General features: G+C 39.3%; 1 protein-coding gene across 14 annotated transcripts in view; it reads left to right on the top strand.

Moving 5' to 3' along the window:
• The window catches only part of baz2ba (bromodomain adjacent to zinc finger domain, 2Ba), a 253,351-nt gene that overhangs the window by 133,465 nt on the left and 94,035 nt on the right, over positions 1 to 25,851 (top strand). For 12 of the 14 annotated variants that reach the window (XR_012099099.1, XR_012099098.1, XM_073047374.1 and 9 more), the window contains 9 exons: positions 225 to 846; positions 7,928 to 8,209; positions 11,239 to 11,299; positions 17,896 to 18,004; positions 19,634 to 19,735; positions 21,700 to 21,907; positions 21,998 to 22,090; positions 22,195 to 22,256; positions 23,822 to 23,887. Coding sequence is in view for 12 of the 14 variants with exons in the window: in XM_073047374.1 (XP_072903475.1) it covers positions 225 to 846; positions 7,928 to 8,209; positions 11,239 to 11,299; positions 17,896 to 18,004; positions 19,634 to 19,735; positions 21,700 to 21,907; positions 21,998 to 22,090; positions 22,195 to 22,256; positions 23,822 to 23,887 (1,605 nt within the window). In the remaining 2 variants the exon portion in view is untranslated. The remainder of the gene's footprint in view (positions 1 to 224; positions 847 to 7,927; positions 8,210 to 11,238; positions 11,300 to 17,895; positions 18,005 to 19,633; positions 19,736 to 21,699; positions 21,908 to 21,997; positions 22,091 to 22,194; positions 22,257 to 23,821; positions 23,888 to 25,851) is intronic. The other 2 variants (XM_073047384.1, XM_073047383.1) reach the window with 2 other exon arrangements.

Below are 25,851 nucleotides of genomic sequence, written 5' to 3'. Positions count from 1 at the left end.
AAGGTCAAAAGACCATGATCAACTACTTCATTAAATGGCACATAATGATGATAGTGGTGATATTTATGAAATCTGCCACCTGTGCTTCATTGTCCTAAAGAAGTTGTATGTTTGAGGGCTATTTTTGTAAATGCACAGCTCTGACTGGAAATCTTGCCTTAAATTTATATCGTCACTTAACTTTGTATTGCTGGCTCTTTATTTAATGTTCTGTTTATTTACAGGAACTATTTAAGCAGTCGTTTCCAGCACAATTAAAGAAACAACAGGAGCAGTATAAGGCCCAAAAGAAGGCAGCAGCAGGCAGTAACAAGAGCTTCCAAACCCCTTTGTCTAGTCCAAAATCTGCTGCTAGTTCACCAGCACACCAGAAACTGCCTCCAGTTGATGGTAACCAGTCAAACCCCTCGGTAACAAGTGCACTTGTGCAGCAGCAACCTAATGGAGTAATTCAGAGTGTCATTCAGGAAGCCCCTTTGGCACTTACGACCAAATCTAGAACCCAAGTTAAGAATACAGATAAAATAATTACAAACTCTGACAGCAGCGCACCCTTTTCACCAGTTCCACTAGGTACTAATTTAAAGAATCATTCGGGCAATCATGTGACACCAGTTCGACATTCTACCTCTCCTGTGTTATCCCAGAGTTCTGCCAATGACAAATCAGTGAGCATCAAGGTCACTGCACCTCTTCAGCAGCAACATCAGCATCTTTCTGCCCAATCCTTGGCTGATCAGTTCAGAGGGAATGATTCCGATGTTCCAAGTAGCAAGGATTCTGATGAGTCGGATGAAGATGATGATGAAGATGATGATGAAGACGATTCTAATAACAGTCAATCAGGTTAGAATTTAAGACTTGCTTTAAGTAGAGGCTTTCAACAAAGTGTTGGCACTAAATTGTTTAATAGTGCAAAATGGACAGTGCTGAACTGCAGCCTGCCTGCACATTGAAACTAGAAGAGTGGTAAAACATGATCTTGACTTGGATTTTCCCACTTCACACTGTTCTGAGCTGAATTTCGCCTAATTGTACTGACAGCCTTCTCCCAAGTTTTAAAATTGGCTAAATTCTATTCAGTATTTTTTTCCACTAAAGTTTCTATTTAGATGCAGAACATTTAATTCCCATAATCCAGCGTCTCATCTTATTTACCTTTTTAATCGAATGACTGCAATATTTGTAGCTGTGAATTATCTTCATAACATTAGTGTGCAAATTGTAAAAGGTTAACTAACATGTTAGTGCAATGTTACATTGATGCTGTGATATTCCTTGCCACTCATCATCAGGCACAGCTGATTTATGTAGATGGATTCATAATTTTATCTGTTATTTATTTATTGTACAGGAAGTAATATAGCTGTTTTTTTTCCTTTATCCTTAAACATTGCATTAGGAAAACAACATTCTGATTCAGTACAGCCTTTTGCCATATTTTTTGGCCTGACTTTATTGAGTCATTGAAAAATTGAATTGACTTTATTTCTTGCATCCTTCACACACGAGGAGTAAAAATCTTTGCGTTACGTCACCGTCTAAATGTGCAATCATAGTGATTTATAATAATTTATAATAAATAGAACAGTCAGTGTAATATAGAGTACTCTCAAATCAGCGTGAGTTAATCAGTCTGGCCTGGTGGAAGAAGCTGTCCCAGAGTCTGTTGATCCTGGCTTTTATGCTGCAGTACCGTTTCCCGGATGGTAGCAGCTGGAATAAGTTGTGGTTGAGGTGACTCGGGTCCCTAATGATCCTTTGGGCCCTTTTCTCACACCTGTCTTTGTAAGTGCCCTGAATCATGGGAAGTTCACAACTACAGATGCACTGGGCTGTCCGCACCACTCTCTGCAGAATCCCCGATTAAGGGAAGTACAGTTTCCATATCAGGCAGTGGTGCTGCCAGTCAGAATGCTCTCAATTGTGCCCCTGTAGAAAGTTCTTAGGATTTGGGGGCCCATACCAAACTTCCTCAACTGTCTGAGGTGAAAGAGGCGCTGTTGTGCTTTTTTCACCACACAGCTGGTGTGTACAGACCACGTAAGGTCCTCGAAGTGGATGCCGAGGAACTTAAAGCTGTTCACCCTCTCAACCCCAGATCCACTGATGTCAATAGGGGTTAATCTGTCTCTATTCCTCCTGTAATCCACAACCAGCTCCTTTGTTTTTACAACATTGAGGGGAGAGGTTGTTTTCTTGACATCACTGTGTCAGAGTGATGACTTATTCCCCGTAGGCCACCTCATTATTGTTTTTAGATAAGGCCAATCCATGTAGTGTTGTTGGTAAATTTAATTAGCAGATTAGAGATGTGGGTGGTGATACAGTCATGGGTATACAGGGAGTAAAGGAAGGGACTCAGTACACATCCCTGAGGAGCTCCTGTATTGAGAGTCAGAGGGTTGGAGGTGAGGGAGTCCATTCTTAAAACTTGCCGACGATCTGACAGGAAGTCCAGGATCCAGCTGCACAAAGCAGGGTCAAGGCCGAGGTCTCTGAACTTCTTGTCGAGCCTGGATGGAACTATGGTGTTGAATACTGAACTGTAGTCCAAGAACAGCACTCTCACATAAGCATCCTCCTCCAGATGTGTAGGAACGGTATGTAGAGCAGTGGCTATTGCGTCCTCTGTCAGTTGTGTTAGTAGGTGAATTGTAGGGGTCCGGTTTGGGTGGTAGCAAGCTGCAGATGTAATCCTTGACCAGCTGTCAAAGTATTTGCTTATTATTGAGTTGAGTGCAACAAGATACCAGTCCTTCAGGCATGTTACCTTGGTCTTTTTTGGATCTGCCATGATGAAATGGTGCAGCAGACTCAATAGGCCAAATGGCCTAATTCTGTTCCTATATCTTTGGGTCATATGCTCTTTAGTTTGTTCGTGCGGAATAGTTCCCATCTTATAACTAGTCATAAGTAATGCCAAGATGATTAATATCAAGCTACATCAGTCCTGCTAGTTCATTTCTAGCAATTCCAGGGCTCTAAAGGTCATCGCATTTCTGTAAAGAGGCATCAGTTCTTTAAAGCAAACTTGGGTTACCTTTGTTTCCTTTTATTTTGTTGCTGTGTGGTGTTTGTTTGAGCTGTTGATATCATGCACTCAGTTTTATTGAGCACATCATGGAAATAATTAACTTTTATTTCAGCTCACTATTAGCCTAACATTGACAACTTACCTGACTAGGCACTTATGAAAACTGTGAATGTAATCATATCTGGCTGTATAGATTTGAATAAGATTCCACAACCTTTAGAACATTGCAAAATGTGTTCAAAATGTTTGTTATACTTCATCAAGGCTAAGAGTGAGGATTTGGAAGATGTGAAAAGAGTATATTAACAGAAAGGACTTCTGATGTAGAGTCACTTGGTGGAGTTCGTAGGCAGCTGAATGAATGGTGTCTAATACATTGTTTTCATGGTGACCAAATGTCAGCTTTGCTATGATGAGGAATGTCTGATGTATGTCTGCAGCACTTTTCCAGACGACTGTCTAACAGAGCAGCCAGATTCAATGATCTTATAATATTTAAATGCCTTCAATGATATTTAGCACTTTTAAGGACTTTCCTACCAATTAAATATTTTGTATATCAAGTGGATGTCACATGTTTTGTCCATAGTACGTGTTATTGCAGCAGTTGACAGATGTAGAGCTTTTTGATTTCTCTAAGAGCCATATCCGGGTATCAGAGCTGACATTCTCACAAGCTGACATTTTTGCCAATCAACGTATAAAAATGTGCAAGTATAACACCAAGTGGAGAAAACCATTACTTTGGTATTTCAGTTAAATGAAGGATATTGCTTGTTGCTATGTGATAATTTCAGCTTCAGAAGAACAAAGAATTTGCTCTACAAGATTAATTCTATTTAAACATGAAACTATAAAGACATAGCAATATGAAAGCAAATGCATTAAACGGCTTTAAAAAAGCCTAATTTTAAAAGAAGATTTACAGGTCATTAACCTCAGGTGATATGAATTGAAGGGAAAGGCTTGACTTGTTTGATTCCAACCATTCTGAATTATTGAGATTCCTACTTGTTTATGGTAGAACAGTCAACCTTTGTACATAAATGCCTTATGCCAGTTAAACTATCATGCTTTCTGCTTGAACTAATTAGCTGTAATCCACTAAATTAATGGATTTCCATCCACTAAATGCTATGAAGATCAAGGGGGAATGTAAGAAATAATTTGTGGCAGGAAATATACTTCATGTTCTGCACACGTTTTTATTCTTCAGTATAGAGTCATAGAACAGCACAGAAATGGGCCCTTGGTGTATCTAGTCTGTGCTGAACCATTAATCTGCCTGGTCCCATTGACCTGCACCCAGACCATTGCCCTTCATACCCTTCCCATCCATGTATCTCTCCAAATTTCTCTAAAATGTTGAAATCAAATCCATATTCTTCACTACTGCTGGTAGCTTGTTCCACACTCTCATTGCTTTATGAGTTAATAAGCACCCCATCATGTTCCTCTTTAAACATTTTATCTATGAACTCTAGTCTCCCCCAACCCCAGTGGAAAAAGCTGGCTTGCATTTACTCTATCTGTACCCATTATAATTTTGTATACCTATACCTCTATCAAAACTCCACCCAGTCTCCTCTGCTGTATGGATTAAAATCCTAACCTGTTCAATCTTTCCCTATAACCCACGTCCTCAAGATCCAGCTGTATCCTTACAAATTTTTCTGTACTCTTTCAATCTTTGCTGTTGGTAGATGACCGGAACTGCACATAATGCTCCAAATTAGGCCTCACCAATGTCTTACTGAACTTCAACATAACCTGAAGATGTGACTAAACACATTGATGAAGGAAGAGCAGTAGATGTAGTGTATATGGATTTCAGCAAGGCATTTGACAAGGTACCCCATGCAAGGCTTATTGAGAAAGTAAGGAGGCATGGGATCCAACGGGACATTGCTTTGTGGATCCAAAACTGGCTTGCCCACAGAAGGCAAAGAGTGGTTGTAGATGGGTCATATTCTGCATGGAGGTGCCTCAGGGATCTGTTCTGGGACCCTTACTCTTCGTGATTTTTATAAATGACCTGGATGAGGAAGTGGAGGGATAGGTTAGTTAATTTGCTGATGACACAAAGGTTGGGGGTGTTGTGGATAGTGTGGAGGGCTGTCAGAGGTTACAGCAAGACATTAAATAGGATGCAAAACTGGGCTGAGAAGTGGTAGATGGAGTTCAACCCAGATAAGTGTGAGGTGGTTCATTTTGGTAAGTCAAATATGACGGCAGAATATAGTATTAATGGTAAGACTCTTGGCAGAGTGGAGGATCAGAGGGATCTTGGGGTTTGAGTCCGTAGGACGCTCAAAGCAGCTGCACAGGTTGACTCTGTGGTTAAGAAGGCATATGGTGTATTGGCCTTCATTAATCATGGAATTGAATTTAGGAGCCGAGAGGTAATGCTGCAGCTATATAGGACCCTGGTCAGACCCCACTTGGAGTACTGTGCTCAGGTCTGGTCGCCTCACTACAGGAAGGATGTGGGAGCCATAGAAAGGGTGCAGAGGAGACTTACAAGGATGTTACCTAGATTGGGGAGCATGCCTTATGAGAATAGGTTGAGTGAACTCGGCCTTTTCTCCTTGGAACGACGGAGGATGAGAGTTGACCTGCTAGAAGTGTATAAGATGATAAGAGGCATTGATTGTGTGGATAGTCAGAGGCTTTTTGCCAGTGCTGAAATGGTTGTCACAAGAGGACACAGGTTTAAGGTGCTGGGGAGTTGGTACAGAGGTGATGTCAGGGGTAAGTTCTTTACTCAGAGAGTGGTGATTACGTGGAATGGGCTGCCGGCAACGTTGGTGGAGGCGGATACGATATGGTCTTTTAAGAGACTTTTGGATAGGTACATGGAGCTTAGAAAAATAGAGGGCTATGGAGAAGTCTAGTAATTTCTAAGGTAGGGATATGTTCGGCACAACTTTGTGGGCTGAAGGGCCTGTGTTGTGCTGTAGGTTTTCTATCCATTCTATCCCAACTCCTGTATTCAGTACTTCAATTTATGAAGGCCAGTATGCCAAAAGCTGCCCTTGTGACCCTATCTACCTGTGACACCACTTTCAAGTCTTCTTTGTTGTCCATTACATACATCCCCAACCTTGTTGTCATCTGCTAAATTGCTAATCCAGGTTATCACATAATCATCCAGATAGTTAATATAGATGACAGACAACAACGGACCCAATACTGACCCCGGCGACACACCACTAGTCACAGCTTCCAGTCAGAGAGGTATTCGTCTTCTGCCACTCCTTGGCTTCTGCCACATAGTCAACATCTAATCCAATTTACTACTGCATCCCGAATGCCAAACAACTAAACCTTGATCGACCTCCCATGTGGGATTTTGTCAAAGGCCTTGCTAAAGTCAATGTAGACAACATCCACTGCCTTGCTTTAATCAACTTGCCTGGTAATTTCCTCGAAAAGCTCTGCAAGATTGGTCAGACACTAACTGCCGTGCTGAGTATCCCTAATCTGTCCCTGTCTATCTACATACTTGTATTTCTGGTCCCTTAGAATACCTTCTGGTAACTTGCCCACTATGAAGTCAGGCTCACCAGACTATAATTTCCAAGTATATTCTTTGAGCCTTTCTTAAACAAGCGCACAACATTACATCTTCTACAATCTTCTGGCATTTCATCCATGACTAAGGATGATTTAAATATCTCTGCTAGGACCCCTGCAATTTCTGCACTAGCCTCCCACAGGGAGCAAGGGAACACTTAGTCGGGCCTTGGGGATTTATTCATCCTAATTTTCCTCTAGATAGCAAGTGCCTTCTCTGTAATCCATATATGGTCTATGACCTCACTGATGCTTTGCCTGACTTTTCTATATACTCTGTGTCTGTCTCTTGAGTAAAGACAGATGCAAAAAAATCAATTTAAGATCCCCCCATCTCGTTTGGTTTCATGCTTAGATGACTACTCTGATCTTCAAAAGGACCAATTTTGTCCCTTGCTATTCTTTTGCTCTTAATATATCTATTGACATTTCGTGTTTTTGGTACATTTCGCTTTCAAAAATCAATGTATTGAGTACAAGAGATGGGGTGTTGATGTTGTATAAGACATTGGTGAGGCCTAATTTGGATTAGGCCTATTTTGTGTGCAGTTTTGATCACCTACCTACTGGAAAGATGTAAATAAGATTGAAAGAGTACAGAGAAAGTTTACAAGAATGTTGCAGGGTCTGAAGGACCTGAGTTATAAGGAAACATTGACTAGATTAGGACTTTATTCCTTACAATGCAGAAGAATGAGGGGAGATTTGAGACATACAGAATTGAGGGGTATAGATAGGATAAATGCAAACAGGCTTTTTCCACTGAAGCTGGGTGGGACTACAACCAGAGGTCATGGGTTAAGGGTGAAAAATGAGAGGTTTAAGGGGAGCACGAGTGGTATCTTCACTCAGAGGGTCGTGTGTGTAATAACTTGCCAACATAAGTGGCACATGTGAGCTCGATTTCAACGTTTAAATGAAGTTTGGATAGTATGGGTATTGAGGACTCTGGTCCCAATGCAGGTTGATGGAAGAAGGCAGTTTAAATGGTTTGCCATGGACTGACTAGATGGGCCAACAGGCCTACTTCTGTATCATTTTAAGCATGTGCTTTCTCTGCAATCACCAATGCCCTCATACCCAATATGTTGATACTGAACTCTGCTCAAACCAGTCATATCAGTTCAGCATTACACAGCAAAATCTGACACTATAATTCTGTGAACCCTGCAAATGAAGATCTCAAACTTTAAAGTTATAACTTCAAAATAAGTTAACAATATTTTTGGTGAGTGACATGAGTAATGACATCAGATTTATTACAGGCTGCGCATGAATTTAGGAAATCCTAATATTAATTTTTCTGCCAATTAGAGGCTGACAGTGACTCAGAGACAGAAACAGATGGATCTGACAATGATATTAAGGAACAAGATGAGCTTGAAACAGAAAATGAAGGAGATGAAATTCCTCATAAATTCAAGAAAGCTACTTATTCAAGTCATGCTGCTTGTAGCCAAGCATCCCATTCTACACCAGTTGGACTCAGTGTAATGAAGACTTCAAAGTCATCATCTAGTCCATTGCCATCAGGATCTACAACACAGACTTACAGAGGAACTCCAACGTCTTCATATGGTCCACCTACACCATCTGGTAATACTTGCTTTTTCCACCTGATCTACTTGATGCTTTTCCTGAGAATTTCTTCTGGAATATGTTACTAAATGAGATAAAAATAGCTAGTATTTGCATAACACCATTAATATTAATAAATGCCACTTAATGGGAAGATTATCAACAAACCTGGCAGAAAGCCATGACATCAGTGCTTGTTGATTGGAGCTAAATTCAAAGGAATACCACAAAAGATGAAAAAATGACAGAGAATTCCAGAGCTTGGGAAATTGATAGTTGTAGATCAAGGGTTTCTAGCCTTTTTTATGCCATGGACCCCAACCATTAACCGTGGGGGGGGGGGCTATGGACCCCAGGTTGGGAACCCCAGTTGTAGAGAAACTAAATTTTTAAGGGATGTCGGTAGTCCTGTTTGAGGGTTATGGCTGTAAGAGCAGTCATTCCAATGTTTGTGACTTTTGTAACAATTTACCTCAAGCCAGTCCAAAGTGGTGAAGAAAGCCAGACTGCTAACTCAGCAAAGAGCACGTCTGTTGGTGCTTTTGTCGGATCTAGTTTCTATTGTCAATTTCCCTAGTGCTGCTCAGTATGTTTGAACTTGTATAGTCCAATGTGATGATAACTAGGAGACACGCACCCTTAACAGCATAATCTTAACTGCTGAAGGACAATGCCACAAAGCAGGAGAAATTGTCGGCACATCCCAATTCGTCTTGAGAATGGATTAAAGAAGTGGTATATTTAGGAAGCTTGGATTTGGAAAAGGCATTCAATAAGGTAACATTTAAAGTGTTGCTGTAAAAGATGGGGGCTTGTGGGGTTGACAAAACATGTTGTCATCGCTGAAGTCCTTGAAACAGAAGACACGGGGTTAGAATAAATGGGTCATCTTCAAGCAAGCAAGATGTACCTGATACAGACCTTCAGGCAGTGTGACTGTTTCAGCTATTTACAATCTTCAATAAATAATGAAGGGTCAGATGTAATAGATCCGCATTTGCTGATTGTTTAAAGATAAGCAGGAAATTAATTTCAAGAAGAACACTGTCTAAAGGCGTGTAGAAAATGTGAGGTAATGGCTGGAAGTTAGAAGCAGTTAATATTCTTCCACCTTTTAAATAATGGTCAGAGATATCTGGATGTCTTCAGACATGCAACTCGAAGTTAGCATGCAGGTATGGTTGCAACATGAATATGTAGATGTTGGAAATCTGAGGGAATAATGCAAGATGGTGGAAGTACTGGGCCAATTGAAGAACATCTGTGGAGAGAAAACAAAATCAACTTTTCAGCTCAATAGCTTCCATCTGAGAATAGCTATCTCAATAGCTTCATCTTTTAGTGAAGTTAAAAAAATGAGCATGTTTTAAGTCACGGGAAAGGGAAGGGCAGAAGGAACAAGAAAATGTAGGCAAAAGTATAAAGGAAGGAAACTTGGAAACCGTATGTGCAGTCTGAGGCAAATCTTGTTCAATGAAGAATATGAGATGATAGGCCTAATACTGAACATCCTTAAAACCAATGTCTTCTACCCACCCTGTACCAATTGTGTAAATTGCCCATTAATAATTAAAGTCCATGGTGAGATCCTGGAAAACTGGGATCTTACTTTTATCTTGAGAGTCAGCTTACAGGAAAAGCAAGCACTGATGACAGTGTAGTAAGCTGCACTAACACCAGCATAGCCTTTGATCGTTGGAGGGAAAGGATGGTAGAAGATCTCGACCTCAGATCCAAGGCAAAGCTCGTGGTCTACCAGATAGCAGTAATCACTGCACTCCTATATGTTTCTGAACCCTGACAAGAAGTACAGAAAGATAACACCAACATCATCTCTGCAAACTTCTGGAAAGGTGAAATGAACCAACGTCAACGTACTCTCCCACACCAACATCTCTAATATTAAAACCAAGAGAGGTCACTTACTCTCTTTTGGCTGAGCTGGGCAGGCAGCAGTGTCTGTATGCTTGACACCGGGCTCATGAAATAAACACTTCGTAATGTCCACTATTGAGGGAACCAAGTTATTGGAGGAAAAGGGTCCACAATGTGCCCAATGCCTCCTTCAAAAAAATGTAATTCTCTTACCATGTAAATCCTCAAGATTAATTATCTTGATAAATTCTTTTCCTGTGCTATAGCTGTACTTGACTTCATGGTTTGTAAATAACTTTGTCTATGTCTGAGTCTAAAGTGAAAGTTGTGCCTTGCTTGACAAGAATGCAACAGATTCCCTGTCCAACCAAATACAAATAGTGTACTACAGTAGAAATGTATCGTGGTAAATCATTAAATAATGAATGAACAAGGTCTGAATTTTTTAAAAAATCATTTAAAGCATTTAAAAAATTAACATTCTGGTGTTTTGGGCTAAAAATCTTTTGTTTCCATGATAGAAATAATTTCATCAGGTTTTCATGGGTGGGGGGGAGGGTTTTAAATGCTGTGTTTCAGTTTGTACTTGGTCATCGTAAGTTCTGTTGGTCTGATAATGATAAATGATGAATTAGTGGTATGAAACTTGATTGTTCGAGGGACAAGATGTCTCTAACAGCTAGTGACTTCAAGTGTATGTTCACAGTCTGAAGTAAGGGCAACATATCTCAGGAAGGTTATGTTTGAGGCTATCAGTAAGTTGTATCTTTAATTTATGTCATTTACTATATATCTGTATTTCTTGGTTTTTCCTCTGTTATGAAGTACTTGTATTTTAACCTTAAGAGATGGAGAGCAAACATCAGCGAGATATTCAAGATGCTAGGTTACTAATGAATAAGGGGTCTAATTAGTTACTGGTGTGTTTTAATTGCTGTCATTCATCTTAAAATATCAACATGACTAATGGTGATTGGATTGTTTTCAAGCTTTAAAGCAATAAAGGAATGAAATTAAAATTGTGAAATCTGGAAGTAATTTACAATTGCAGCTACATTTAATAATTTTTCAGTATTTGTATTCATAGCTTATGAGGTTTGTGTTCTGGAAGTGTTGCCAATCTTTCTTTGTTAACTGGTGCAGTTTTTAATGTGCCTTTCTTTTTTTCACAGGTTCTGGTAAACGGAGAAGAGTCACAGATGAAAAAGAACTGCGTATTCCTTTGGAATATGGGTAATTGTTTTGCATAAAATACTTTGCAAATTACATGTGATTTACATTCCAGTTAAGTATTTAATTTGCACTGTTCCAATCTGCCTTGCAAAACACGTCATAACTTAATAGAAAAAGTCTCCTTATAATCTTGCACCTAATTGTCTCCCTGCACTGCACTTTCACTGTTATTCCTTATTTGGCATTCTGATATTGTTTTACCTTGAACTGTTTCAATGTACTGTGTAATGAACTGATGGGTGTGAACAGTGAATAAGACAAAATATTCACTGTACATGGGGCAATAATAATAATTCAATTTCAATTTTCCATGTGATGTTCTTCACTAGCCAAGGAAAATAATGTTCATGGCATGAATTCCTACTGCAGTGAATCAAAGGGAAGATTACACCAAATGTTAAAAATTAATTCCAGGATCGGAATTGAAGAGTCTAAGAGGTGTTGTAAAGGATTTTGGGATTTATTGAGGACATGAAAGATGTTATATAAATCTAATTATTTTCATCCACTGACTTATTGCAATCCTTTTTGTTGAAATCAGTATTGCATGTTATACACTGTAAACCTGATATAGCTTTTAAATGACAATACTGATGGTTAAGATTCACTTATGGATCCTCAGATATGTGATGCATTATACTTTATGTTATACTTTAATCATCCCAGTCTGTTATAATTTTATAACTAAAGAAATTGTTTAATAGATCAGCTCCCTTGAATGATATAGCGAACTTAACATCTTGGATCGATGTCAGTAGTCAAGGATATTGACCTAAAATGTTAAATTCTCCACTGTTATCTTAAGTGTGCTTCATGTATTTTCTGTTTTTATTTCAGATTTTTGGCTTGAATATATGTTGATTTTAAAGATCATTTTTGGGAAAGCAGGAAAATAAGTCAGCAAAAACTAGAGTTATTGGTTTGTAATTAATGGGGATGTAGAAAGCTTTAAAAATGTAAATTAAGGAAAGTTTCCTGAGGCCTATTGACCTTGTAACTGCATTAACGTCATTGCACAAGTAAAGAAGAAAGCTTGGGGATTTTTGTAAAATCATGAAATATCAAAACAATCTGCACCAGCTGTTACATTTCTAATAACTTTTTTAAAAAATTGACAAATATTTGAAACGTATGAGCAGTTTTTTGGAAACTAGTACAATTGTAGATAAAACATGTGAATTGTTTTATGTGCTTAACAAAAGCCACAGCCTTGGCTTCCATTAAGAACAAACCTAAAGTAGTCACCTTGCACTGATGTCATTACGTTAGACACAGTCTCTTAAAGTGAATATGACAATTCAATTATGGTTTTTGTCTGTTATGCAGAAGAAGAGTTACATATTGTTCATAATAGTTATCTGTCACCCTTTACATTACCCTACAAAGTTGACTACAACAGATAAAGAAGAAAGACTATTGATGCTAGAAATGTTGATCAATATGCAAATTGCTGGAGGAACTTGGATCAGACAGCATCTCGGGGGGAATGGACAATGGGTGTTTTGGATTGAGGCTCCTCACAATGATTGGCATGGATCCTAGTAGAAGATCCTACTTCTGTGCAATAGGCTGCTATGAAAATACAGAGGAAAGGGATCATCTTTGATGCTGCGTAGACTGAAATATGAAAGAGTTTTGCATTCAACTTCTACACAGGGCAAAAAGATGTAATTTGTGCATGCTTTGTGCTGGTTGTTATTGTAATTTACAAGATGCTCTTCTATCTTTACATCGCATTAGATTTCTTTACATTTTAAACATTCATTGGTTCTTAAAAGGTTCAAAAAAAGCTTTGCTTCTAATAAGTAGTAAGATAGGATGGAAGAGGTCTTTTATTTGACAGTGGGGATAAGAATGCATGTAGGCCCTATGGCTTCACAAGTTCATGGCTGTCCAACTATTGGTCTCAGTTCCACTTTCCAACTTGTTACTCATAAATTTCAATTCACCTTCAAAACAAAAACCTAGAAAAAATTACCAAATATTTTCCTCAGTCAGCCGGGTGTATTGTTCCCATCTGTACCTATGATCTCAGCTTGGAAAGGTTTCATAAGCTGTCCCAAGAAGTAAGCTACTATATTCCCAGCTAGGCGGTCATTATTTGCAACCAAAAAGTTCATGTTTGACTTCCCTGTAATTGTTTTGACATTACAGTTTTTTCTCCATGTTGACTAAGTGGTTAGTGATGTGGTAAGAGAATTGGCCAGTGATTTGGCTGTTCATGGGAAATTGTTAGTGACTTTTTCATAGCCAAACCAATTCCTGTCTTGCTGCTGCTGAAAGAAATTCCATTCTGATGATGTACATGTGCAATAGGGGAAGTGGTCAATGTTCAGATATTAATATTCTGTGTGAAGTGTATCCGGCTGCAACTCCTTGAAGACCATGTTAGGTCATCCAGTTGCTGTTCCAGATCCCTTCAGCTTATACGGGAGAGCGAGGATATAAGTGATAAAAGTTACAGAGAAGTAGTCACCCCAAAGTTGTGGACAGCGAATAGCTGGGTATTGGAAATAGGCAGTTAGAGTAGAGCACCCCTGTGGCCATTCCCCTCAAAAACAAGCATACCGCTTTGGAGGCTTTTGTGGAGTTGACCTCCCGGGAGAATGCCACGCTGACTGGGTTACAGCCACTGAGCATGGGTCCTGGTGCAGAAGGAGAAGAGAGAGAAGAAGGAAGTGGTAGTAACACACACAAAATGCTGGTGGAACACAGCAGGCCTGGCAGCATCTATAGGGAGAAGCGTTGTCGATGTTTTGGGCCGAGACCCTTTGTCAAGACTAACTGAAAGGAAAGATAGTAAGAGATTTGAAAGTAGGAGGGGGAGGGGAAAATGCGAAATGATAGGAGAAGATCGGAGGGGGTGGGGTGAAGCTGAGAGCCAGGGAGTGGTAGTGATAGGGGACTCAGTACTGAGGGGAACAGACAGGAGATTCTGTGGACGTGAAAGAGATTCCCGGATGGTATGTTACCTTCCAGGTGTCAGGGTCAGGGACGTCTCAGATCGCGTCCACAACACTTTGGAGAGGGAGGGGAAGCAGCCAGATATTTTAGTACATTTTGGTACCAATGACATAGGAAGGAAAAACAGTGAGGTCTTGAAAAGAGAATTTAGAGAGCTAGGTAGAAAGCTGAGAAGCAGGACCTCCCGGGTAGTAATTTCTGGATTGCTGTCTGTGCCACTCACCAGTGAGGGTAGAAACAGGATAATTTGGTGGATAAATGTGTGGCTGAGTAGCTGGTGCAAGGGGCAGGTCTTTTTTTCTTTTTTTAAATCACTTTACTGTATAACATGCAAAAAGGTTAAACAACTCTGCTTGGCCATTGATAACAGTAACGTGACACAAACCTGCCTGCTTGACAGCGAGTGGTCCATGGGGCAGGTCTTCAGGTTCTTGGATAATTGGGATCTGTTGTGGGGGAGGTGTGATCTGTTAGTGACTGGTTGCACCTGAACCCAAGGGGGACCAGTATTCCCGCGGGCAGGTTTGTTGGGGCTGTTGGGGAAGGTTTAAACTAACTTGGCAGGAGGGTGGGAACCAGAGTGAATAGACTCAGGAAAGGATGGATGATAAAAAAAGTAAAGATAGTGTGCAGTCAGATTGTCAGGAAGGGCAGGCAGGTGATGGGACTTAGTTGCAGCCAACAAACAGTATCAAATCATTAGGGATGCAGAGTCAGAAAGGACAGCAAATGCGGTACTCAAGGTGTTGTATCTAAATGCACGTAGTTTAAGAAATAAGGTGAATGATTTTGTTGCACTGTTAGCAGGTTGCCAGATTGATGGCCATGTTGTGGCCATCACCGAATTGTGGCTGAAGGATGGTTGTAGTTGGGAACTGAATGTCCAAGGTTCCAGGTTATATCAAAGGAATAGGAAGGTAGGCAGAGGGGATGGTGTAGCTCTACTGGTTAAGAATGGCATTAAATCGATAGAAAGATCTGATATAGGATTAGAAGATGTTGAATCCTTGTGAGTTGAGTTAAGAAACTGCAAGGGTAAAAGGACATTGCAAGGGTAAAAAGGCCTCCCAACAGTGGCTGGGAGGTAGACCACAGGTTACAACAGGAAATAGAAAAAGTGTGTTGAAAGGGCAATGTTATGATGGTCAGTGGAGATTTTAACATGTAGGTCGATTGGGAAAGTCAGGTTGGTAATGGATCTCAAGAGAGTGAGTTTGTTGAATGCCTGCAAGATGGCTTTTTAGAGCAATTTGTTGTTGAGCCTACTATGGGATCAGCTATACTGGATTGGGTGTTATGTAATGAACTGGAGGCGATTAGGGCGCTTAAGGTAAAAGAACCCTTAGGAACCAGTGATCATAATGTGATTGTGTTCAACTTGAAATTTGATAGGGAGTAAGTAAAGTCTGATGTAGCAGTATTTCAGTGGAGTAAGGGAAATTACAGTGGTATGAGAGAGGAGTTGGTCAAAGTAAACTGGAAAGAGCTGCTGGCAGGGATGTCAGCAGAGCCCCAATGGTGTGCGTTTCCGGGAAAAATGAGGAAGGTGCAGGACATGTGTATTTTAAAACTGAAGAAATACTCAAATGGTAAAATAGTACAACCGTGGCTGACAAGGGAAGTCAAAGCTATTGTAAAAGCAAAGGAAAGGGCATAGAACAAAGCAAAATGGGAAGCTTTTAAAAACCTACAGAGAGCAACTACAAAATCATTAGAAGAAAAAAAAATGAAATATGAAAGCAAGCTAGCAAATAATGTCAAAGTGGATAGTAAAAGTTTTTTCAAGTATGTTAAAAATAAAAGAGAAATGAGAGTGGATATAGGATCGCTAGAAAGTGAGGCAGGAGAAATAATAATAGGAGATGGCTGATGAACTAAATGAGTATTTTGCATCAGTCTTCACTGTGGAAGCCACAAGCAGAATGCTTGATGTTGTAGTGTGTGAAGGAAGAGAAGTGGGTGCAGTTACTGTTACAAGAGAGAAGGTGCTCAAAAAGCTGAAAGACCAAAAGGTACATAAGTCACCCGGACCAGGGGAACTGCACCCTCGGGTTCTGAAAGAGGTAGCATTGGAGGTTGTGGTGGCATTAAAAATGATCTTCCAAAAATCAATGGTCTCAGGCATGCTGCCAGAGGACTGGAAATTTTGTAAATGTTACTCCACTCTTTAAGAAAGAAGGGAGGCAGCAGAAAGGAAATTATAGACCAGTTAGCCTGACCTCAGTGGTTGGGAAGATGTTGGAGTCAATTGTTAAAGATGAGGTGATGGAGTACTTGGTGACACAGACAAGATAATACAAAGTCAGCATGGTTTCCTTTGGAGAAAACTCTACTTGACAAACCTGTTGGAATTCTTTGAGGAGATTACAAGTAGGATAGATAAAGGGGATGCAGTGGGTGTTGTATATTTGGATGTTTGGAAGGCCTTTGACAAGGTGCACACGAGGCTGCTTACCAAGTTCAGAGCCCATGGTGTTACAAGAAAGTTACTAACATGGTTAGAGCATTGGCTGATTGGTAGGAGGCAACGAGTGGGAATAAAAAGATCCTTTTTAGGTTGGCTAACAGTGACTAGTGGTGTTCTGCAGGGGTCATAGTGTTGGGACCACTTCTTATGCTGTATATCAATAATTTATATGATGGAATAGATGGCTTTGTTGCCAGGTTTAGAGATGATACGAAGATTGGTGGAGGGACAGGTGGTGTTGAAGAAACAGGTAGGATGAAGAAGAACTTAGCCAGATTAGGCGAATGGGCAAGAACGTGGCAAATGAAATACCATTGGAAATTGCATGGTCATACACTTTGGAAGTAGAAATAAATGTGAGGACTATTTTCTAAACATGGAGAAAATCCAGGAATCTGAGATGCAAAGGACTTGGGAGTCCTTGTGCAGAACACCATGAAGGTTAGCTTGCAGGTTCAGTCAGTGGTGAGGAAGGCAAATGCCATCTCGGCATTGATTTCAAGAGGTCTAGAATACAAGAGCAAGGATGTAATGCTGAGGCTTTATAAGGCACTGGTGAGGCCTCACCTTGAGTATTGTGAACAGTTTTGGGCCCCTTAGAAAAGATGTGTTGACATGGGAGAGGGTCCAGAGGAGGTTCACAAGGAGGATTTCAGGAATGAAAGTGTTATCATACGAGGAATGTTTGATGGTTCTGGGTCTGTACTCAGTGGGATTCAGAAGGATGAGGGGGATCTCATTGAAACCTTTCGAATGTTGAAAGGCCCAGACAGAGTAGATGTGGAAAGGATGTCTTCCATGGTGAGAGAGTCTGGGACAAGAGGGCATTGCCTCAGGATAGAGGGGCGCTCTTCAAAACAGATGCGGAGAAATTTCTTTAGCCAAAGGGTGGTGAATTTGTTGCCACATGCAATTGTGGAGGTCAGGTCATATTTAAGGCAGAGATTTATAGGTTCTTGATTGGACATGGCATCAAAGGTTATGGGGAGAAGGCTGGCAACTGGGATTGAGGGGGAGATGGGGAAAAAATGTTCAGCCATGATTGAATGGCGCAGCAAACTCGATGGGCCAGATGGTCTTATAACAAAATACTAAAACTTTTTCCAGTTGAGAAAAGCAATTGTCACTTGCACAATTGGAATGGATTTTTTTTTTTGTTGTTTAGGTGGCAGAGAGAAACACGAATTAAGACTGTTGGTGGCCGTCTTCAGGGAGAGGTGATTTATTATGCTCCTTGTGGGAAGAAACTTCGTCAGTATCCTGAAGTGATAAAGGTAATTACTGCATTCAGGTATTCAGAATATCCACATGAGTGGCATGGCAATACACTACTGAATGTATGACCAGGAATATACAAGTTTTTCTGTGTTTCTTCCTTTGCATGTATTTGGAACATAGAAATTTACAGCACATTACAGGCCCTTTGGCCCACAATGTTGTGCTAACCGTGTAACCCACTCTAGAGTATTTCTAATACTTTATTTATAATATATCAGAAATAAATTTTATTCTTATTAAAATCCCAGATCTTGTTAAACCTCAAATTACTTCACTTAGTCTATAAATAACATTACTTAGGCACAATTTAAAGAAATTATTGAATTTTGCATGCTACAGTTCCTGAGGAGATGTTGCATTGCACAGTGGGAGAGAGAGTTAAAAAGAAGCAAGTTGGGATATTCTGCATGCCACAGTTCCCAAGAAGAAGTTGGATTGTGCATAATTAGGCACTTGAAAAGAGCCAATAAAAAGAAGTTAGGTTTAAATGGAGCGATCCATTTTGTGAGTGACCAAGTGTTAGCGTGGGCAGCTCTGGCTTTGGCAAGGAGAGGCAAAGGCTGTTGGTAGATATTTTTGTTTTTTTTTTCTTCCTTCTTATTACATAGTTAGAGCAGTGAAGATGTCAGGAAGGATAGTGAAATGCTCCTTTTGTGTGATGTGGAAAGCAGGGAGAGCTCCAGTGTCCCTGACAACTACTCCAGCAAGTGTGTCCAGCTGCAGCTTCTTTCAGACTGTGTCAGGAAGCAGAGGGGTTGATCAACAAGATATGAAGGGAGGTATTACACCCAATGTGCAGTGCACAGGTAACTGCGTGACTGTTTGGAGAGGGAAAGGGGATAGGGCCAGTTGAAAAGGTGTTGGAGTCCTTGTGCAGGATTCCTTGATTTCAGGTTGTCAGTGGTGAGGAAGGCAAATACAATGTTAATATTCATTTTAAGAGGACGAGAATATAAAAGCAAGGTTGTAATGTTGAGGCTTTTTAAGCCATTAGTCAGACTGCAGAAGAGTATTATGAGCAGTTTCAGGCCCCTATCTAAGAAAAGACGTGTTGGCATTGGAGAGGGTCCAGAGGAGTTCACAAGAATGAAAAAGTTAACTCTGGCTCTGGGCCTTGCTGAAGTTTAGAAGAATGGGGTGGGGTGAGGGATCTCATTGAAACTTATCAAATAGTGAATTTGGATGAAGAGAGGATATATCTTCTAGTGGAAGAGTCTAGGACCAGAGGACACAGCCTCAGAATAGAGGCCTGTCCATTTTGAACAGAGATGAGGTATTTCTTTAGCCCATAGGGTAGTGAATCTGTGGAATCTATTGCCCACAATCAGCTGTGGAAGTCATACCCTCTCACTTATAAAGCAGCATAATATTTATAATGTATTCATTATAATTTCCCAGAAAATACTGTTCTACAATGAGGATAATTTTAGTTTCTTCCTTGAATGTCCTGGTTTTAATTCTTATAATGCAAATGTCTAACATTTTTTAAATAAACCGCTTAGAAATTGAATCATTAATGCAGGGAATTCACTGGCTGATTTACTTGCATCAACTTAAATTACATTTGCATCATCCTGTAAACATTTATATAAAATAATTATTTATTTTTGTCACTTTTTCTGCAGTATCTTGCAAGGAATGGAATAACAGACATTACAAGGGACAACTTCAGCTTCAGTTCAAAAATGAATATTGGTGACTTCTATGAAGCCAGAGATGGGCCTCAGGTAATGTTGCAAATATTGGATATTCTCATCAGTTGAAACCAAGAGTCTGTGTTTCATAGTGATGGACTGAGGGTATGAGGAGGATCTGCGATCAAACCTCAGGTGCATGTATATTTTACCACGCAGAGTAAGATACTCAGATGTAGATTTTAGCTGTGAACTAAAGATGGAAAAAATTGCTCAGGCTTCCATGAATGCATGAGAGAAGAGAGTTGTGTTTAGTTTAATTTCCATTGATGGTATTCAAGCTAAACTAAAAGCAAATTTCTTATCAGAATAAGGTAAAAGAAGGTGATTAGTTTAATAAATACTCCTAACATGAACCTACCTTTATGGAACGAGGGACAAAAGAGTGTAAGTGCTGGATCTCAGAGCAACAAACAGCCTGATGGAGGCACTCAGCACATAAGCAGCATCTGTGTAGGGGTGAAGAAACTGATGATGGTTTGGGTTGGAACCCTTCATGAGGACTTAAAGTGAAGTGGATTGAGGAGGGGTGTTGGGCAGTTTGAGCCAAGTTGTGGGGAGGTGGGGTTAAAGTTGGTTTGGACTTGGAAAACTGGCAGATGGGTGATAGATCTAGGAAGATTAAAAGAAAAAAAACAGGTGGAACCAGGTGGCACAGGAGGGAATGGTGAAAATGCAGACATCCAGGAGGGTAATACACAAGAACACAAAGATTGCCATTATGTCAATCTGATAATAGAGCCTTTACAACCAGAAGCAGGAAGGGAATGGGGGTGATCAGGGATTAAATTGGTGGGTGAAATGTGTGGGTTGTAGTTTTGTGGAATTAGGAGAGGGAGGGTGACAAAAATGTGTGGTGGGGAGTATGGGAAAGGGGGCAAAAATGGAAAGGTGGCATATGCTGAAGTCTGAAGCAAAAAGCAAGCTGGTGGAGGAACTCGGTGAGTCTTGCACCACGACTGAGAGCAGAGAAGAAAGGGGTAGTCAGAATAAGGGGAGAGAGGGTGTGGTGGGTGCTGGTAAGTGGATCAAGGAGAAGCAAGGGGTGATGGGCAGATGGAGCCAGGTGGGAGAAGAGAGGCTGGGAGACAGGCCTGCTGTGGTAGACAGAGACTGTCAAGGAAGGAAGCAAAAAGGCCAACAGCTTAGGGGGAGGGGAGAGAGAAGGTAAAGCAAGCTTGGAGGGTTATAGTTGGAGACATGAACAAATACTGGACCCTAATAGCTAGGGACGGTTATAATATGAACCAGGTAAGAAAGGGCTGGTGAGCATCTGAATCCAGGTACAGAAGAGGATAGGGGACCTTATGGAAAAAATTGGTTGACAGGTGAATGTAACCAGGTGGGGGAGGGGATAAAACTGTGAAGTGAGCTGGGGGCATATGGGGAAAACAAGTGGGAAGACCAAAGTGGGTCAAAGATTTGGAGGTCTGGTGGTGGTGGGTGGGGTAAGGACATCCTGAAATTGGAAAATATAGTCTTTATGGCATTGGATTGTGGACTACCCAGGCAGTATATGAAGTGATGTTCTTCTAGTTTGTGTCTGGCCTCACCCTTTCTGTGGAGAATGCTGAGGACTGATAGATAGGTTTGGGACTGGGAATGAAATAAAATCAAGCAAGTTGGAAATAACCAGAGTGACTTACAGTAAATGAAAAGAGAAACAGTAAATCTCTCAGGCATAGATTATCTGAAATAATGAAGTGAAAATATTGTGGGACAAACAATATGAAATGTATATATAGAAAATGCTTATAACATGAAATTGTTAACGTTCTGTGTTTAAAAATGCTGAGTTGTAATTTGCCTAGTGGGAAGATAAGTTACTGTTCCCCTGTTGGTTTAATTCTTAGCATGAGTCAATTTATGAGAGATTATTTTGAAAAAAATTATGAAATACTGCTTAAATTCATCCATGAACATGATGAGCTTGAATTTAACATTGAAAGAAGGTGTAGCTCAGACTAATGTTTAAGAAAAGTTTGCATTTATTTCAGGGTATGCAGTGGTGCCATTTAAAAAATGAGGAAATAATTCCAAAAATAAAGGCAATGGAAGGACGGAGAGGTCGCCCACCAAATCCAGAAAAGCGTGCTCGAGATGAGTCAAAAATGAAGCGTAGGAAAGGCAGGCCTCCAAATATCGCAAGGCCAGACTTACAAAAGAATTGTGATGCAAAATTGTTGCGGAAACTGGAAGCCCAAGGTAAACCTGTACAAGTTACTAGTTCTGCATCTTATTATGTAATACAAGTTACTTAATGAATTGAATTTTTTAAATTAAATGTGTGTGCAGCCTATGCCAGGAAAGCAGCAGAATTAAAGATGATGCAGAAACTTGAAAAGCAGGCATTGGCACAAAGAGCTAAGGAAGCTAGAAAACAACAAGGTAAGTGCCGATGGGAATGAATTGAATTTTAGATATTCCAGAAAAAGATTTAAATTTTGGATTGTTTAGACCAGCTGAATTTACTGAACAAATATTCTTTCCAGCAATAATGGCGGCTGAAGAAAAACGAAAACAAAAGGAGCAGCTAAAGATGATGAGACAGCAGGTACTCTCCTATGTGTGTCATTTGCTGTTTTGAGGATTGCCAGTTTCGCAACCCTTGTGTGTTTTCTTAGTATTTTTGGTCTTGTTTACATTTTTGGTCTATGCATATTTGCTCTGTGCAGTATTAATCAATGTATTGTAGACAATGTATTGCATAATATTGTGAAGTATAATTTTATTCTACACTTTTGCCGATGGTTGTTAATCCCAGGTCTGAAAAGGATTTTTATGCATCTTGTACATCTACTGTTATGTGTACAGCTGATTATATTAGTGTCATATGTGTAATTATAGAAGTAAGTTGTCTTTTGGTTCCCATCTATCTATCTATTAACTTATTTGTCCACATTCTGTTTTTGGGTTGCTTTAACACTCTTCACTGTTTCCTGCAGACCTATATTGGCCTCTATTTAAGCAATTTCAAAGTGACAATTTTATTTGCAAATCTCTCCAGCAGTTTTCTGCAGTGCACCTTCGTCATCTCCTTCAGTCTACAATGACTTGATAAAGAAGCTTTCCTCAAGCAAGTGTTTGCTTGTCCCTCATGTTACTCCCTCTTTCACCACCATTTGAAGCTTCAACTGCCAAGATTCTAAGCTCAGTAGTCCTTTCATCTTCTCGGCCAGCTGTAACCAACTTTCCAAAAGATCCAACTTCATGTTATGGACATCCCCATTGTTTGTCACCAATTATTGATGCACTTTGGAATATATAAAAGTGCCTCATGTTCAAAATGTGAATTTCATATCTGTGAAGGATAGAAAACTATTCATTTGATAGGATTGTTACAGGATTATATAAAATATATTTCTGAGTCAGGCTGCAGCTGAACCTGACCTGTTCCATTGTGGGGTTTTTTTGATGAGCATAAAAGTAGGTGACTACAAAAAAGTAATGAGCAAACACAAAGTAATTAAAGTGATTAATATGACAGGATTACTGCATGGCTGGGATGTATTGCTGTTGTAGCAGTTGCATATTCCAGTTCAAATATAATTACTGGAAAATATTACTCAGCTTTGTCTTTTTGCAGTGCACCTCTGGACTTGGGCAGTAGTTTTGTAGAAAAATACATTAATAATAAATATATTTTTCAAGAATGGACTAAAATTCTGGGGCATTGAAAGATAAAATATTCACTGAAAACCTATTACTAAATTTTTTAACACCCACTGTATTGTGTAATTATGTTATAAGTGTATTATTAGGTAATTAATTTTGATCAGATTATCAGAAAAGTAGCCATTGCAGAAATATAGATTTCATCTTCTTGTTAAACGAGCATTAGTTCAAATTGATTGTGCAGATCTAGAAGTTAGTTGCTCAAAGCCAGTTTCAGTACGATTTGTACTTTTGTTACCTGAGTGCCATTTCCAGTGAAGGCAATTAACATTGTTCTGATCTTCAAAACTATGGCCTCTGGAAGTGCTACTCAGATTCACAGGTAAAGAAATGTTCCTATAAGTGTGTGTTCCATTATATTTACAGTATAATACTGGCCGTAATGATTGCATCTTTTTTTATGAACTAATTTTATTAATATTCCTTCTGTACATTTCTTGACAGGAAAAAATCAGAAGAATTCAGCAAATTAGAATGGAAAAGGAACTGAGAGCTCAACAAATTCTAGAGGTAGAATCACAATAGGTTTTACTTTGCATGTTAAGATAAAATGCATTATCTGATGTGATGTCTAGATTGTTCAGTTTTGTTTTGTGTTTTAGTGTATGTGTGTGTGTTGTGTAAGGGCTATTCCAGAAACTAATAAATAAGGAGGTAACATTTCTTGGCAAAGTTAATGTATGTGGAATCAAAAATAATTAAAGGAAGACAAACATAAGGAATGAAATGCAGAAATATAACTTACAGCATTAGGGAATTATAATTCTTTGGCCAAACAGAGCATTGGTGAAAGCTTTAGCTTAAGTACAACTCCATTCTCAGGTTGTAAGAAACTGGATCCCTCACCAAAAAGCCCAGCTACGGAGGATTCATTTTTAGGATTTTCGGTAACTTGAATAGCTCATTTTACCATATTTTTGTTCAACCTTTTACTGTGGATTTGCAGTATCTGCTTAAACCATCAGAAGCTTATTCAGTCATCTCCTCTACAAAATAATTTTGCTGTTGCTTAATTATTTGAAAACATATTTCTCTCACATTTGTTTCCACATGGTGAATTTTGTAAATCTTATTATCCAAATGTTTGGCAGTGTTTCTCTTGATTAAATCTCCAAGGACCAATTTCATGTTTAAAAAAAATAATTATCATTCTACTTGTGTTTGGGCTTGCCTAACTGGTGCCTCTGTTCACAATCCAGATATTTAAACAATGCAAATTATGTGGTTTTAGTTTTTTTTTAATTAAGGGTCCCAATTATCCAAAATATTGAAAACTGTTCTTCCACAGAAGGTAGAATTCTCATTTTCCGTTTGTTTTCTAACATGGATTGTTGAAGTGACACATGTTAAAATTCCTGAAATTGATATCTAAAGGTGATAAATCCCAATTTCCTAATAAATTAACAATAAATTTCCACTTCGAGTCTCTGGTTTTAGACTAGAATGTGAAGTAAGTTCTTGCAGGGATGTCTAATATTTTGTAACCAGTTTTAGCATTATATCTAATTTAATTTAATTTGAGAACTGTATTTTTCTTAACATTGTTTCTTTGATTTATAGTCATTTAAGTAAAACAAATAATGGTCAGTAATGTTGATGAGTGAGCAGGCTTTCTTTGATTTGCTGATAATTGAAAGACAGGTTTGGAATGTAAAGGAAAATTGAATTCCTTCAATTCATTTTTCTTTTTTTGTCTTGTTATTTTGCCTGTTACTTTTGGTGTATATGCTATATATTTAAATCATTTAGATGTGTAGCTTGTCATTTAGCTATAATGTGAATTGATGATTTCTCTTGAGGCTATGTGAAATGTTTTTCAAGTCGCATGAAACATGCTTTATCCAGCTTTTAAAGAATTCAAATTTTTATTTTTTGATAGAAAGCAATTGTTCATCAGATTCCTTGTTTTAATGAAACTGTGAATCACCCTGTTTCAAAGTACCGGTATGTTCCTTGGCTCAAAGATGTGTTATTGCCCTAATTTTGGAGGGTAATAGTTGTAAATAGAATCACTGTTATCCACCATTTTAGGACAGAATCAAGTCTGTTACTGTTTACCAAAGGCTGTAGTATCTGTCGAGGGTAATTTTTTTGGGTTCCCCATTACTGTGAATTCAGCACTGGCCCATCCGATTTTAAATTGGCAAATTAGTTTATTATTGTCAAATGTAATGAGGAACTGTGATAGAAGCTCATGTTTCATACTGTTCATACAAACCAATTTATTGCAACAGTACATTGAGGTAGTTCAAGGGAAAACAATAAGAGTGCAGGCTAAAGTGTTAGAAGGAAGGTGCAGTGTATGTAGTCAGTAAGTTGCAAGATCATAAGGTAGATTGTGAAGTCAAGAATCCATCTTGTCGTACTCAGGAATTCAATTGTCTTATAACTGATGGTATCCTAGACAGGCTTTTACACTCCATGTCTGATGGGAGAGGGGAGAAGTGTGAATCTCCGGGGAGGGTGGGATCTTT

The sequence above is a fragment of the Hemitrygon akajei genome, chromosome 5 (genome assembly GCF_048418815.1).
Source record: "Hemitrygon akajei chromosome 5, sHemAka1.3, whole genome shotgun sequence".
In the NCBI taxonomy this organism is placed as follows: domain Eukaryota; kingdom Metazoa; phylum Chordata; class Chondrichthyes; order Myliobatiformes; family Dasyatidae; genus Hemitrygon; species Hemitrygon akajei.
This window is presented reverse-complemented; position numbering and strand designations above follow the sequence as displayed.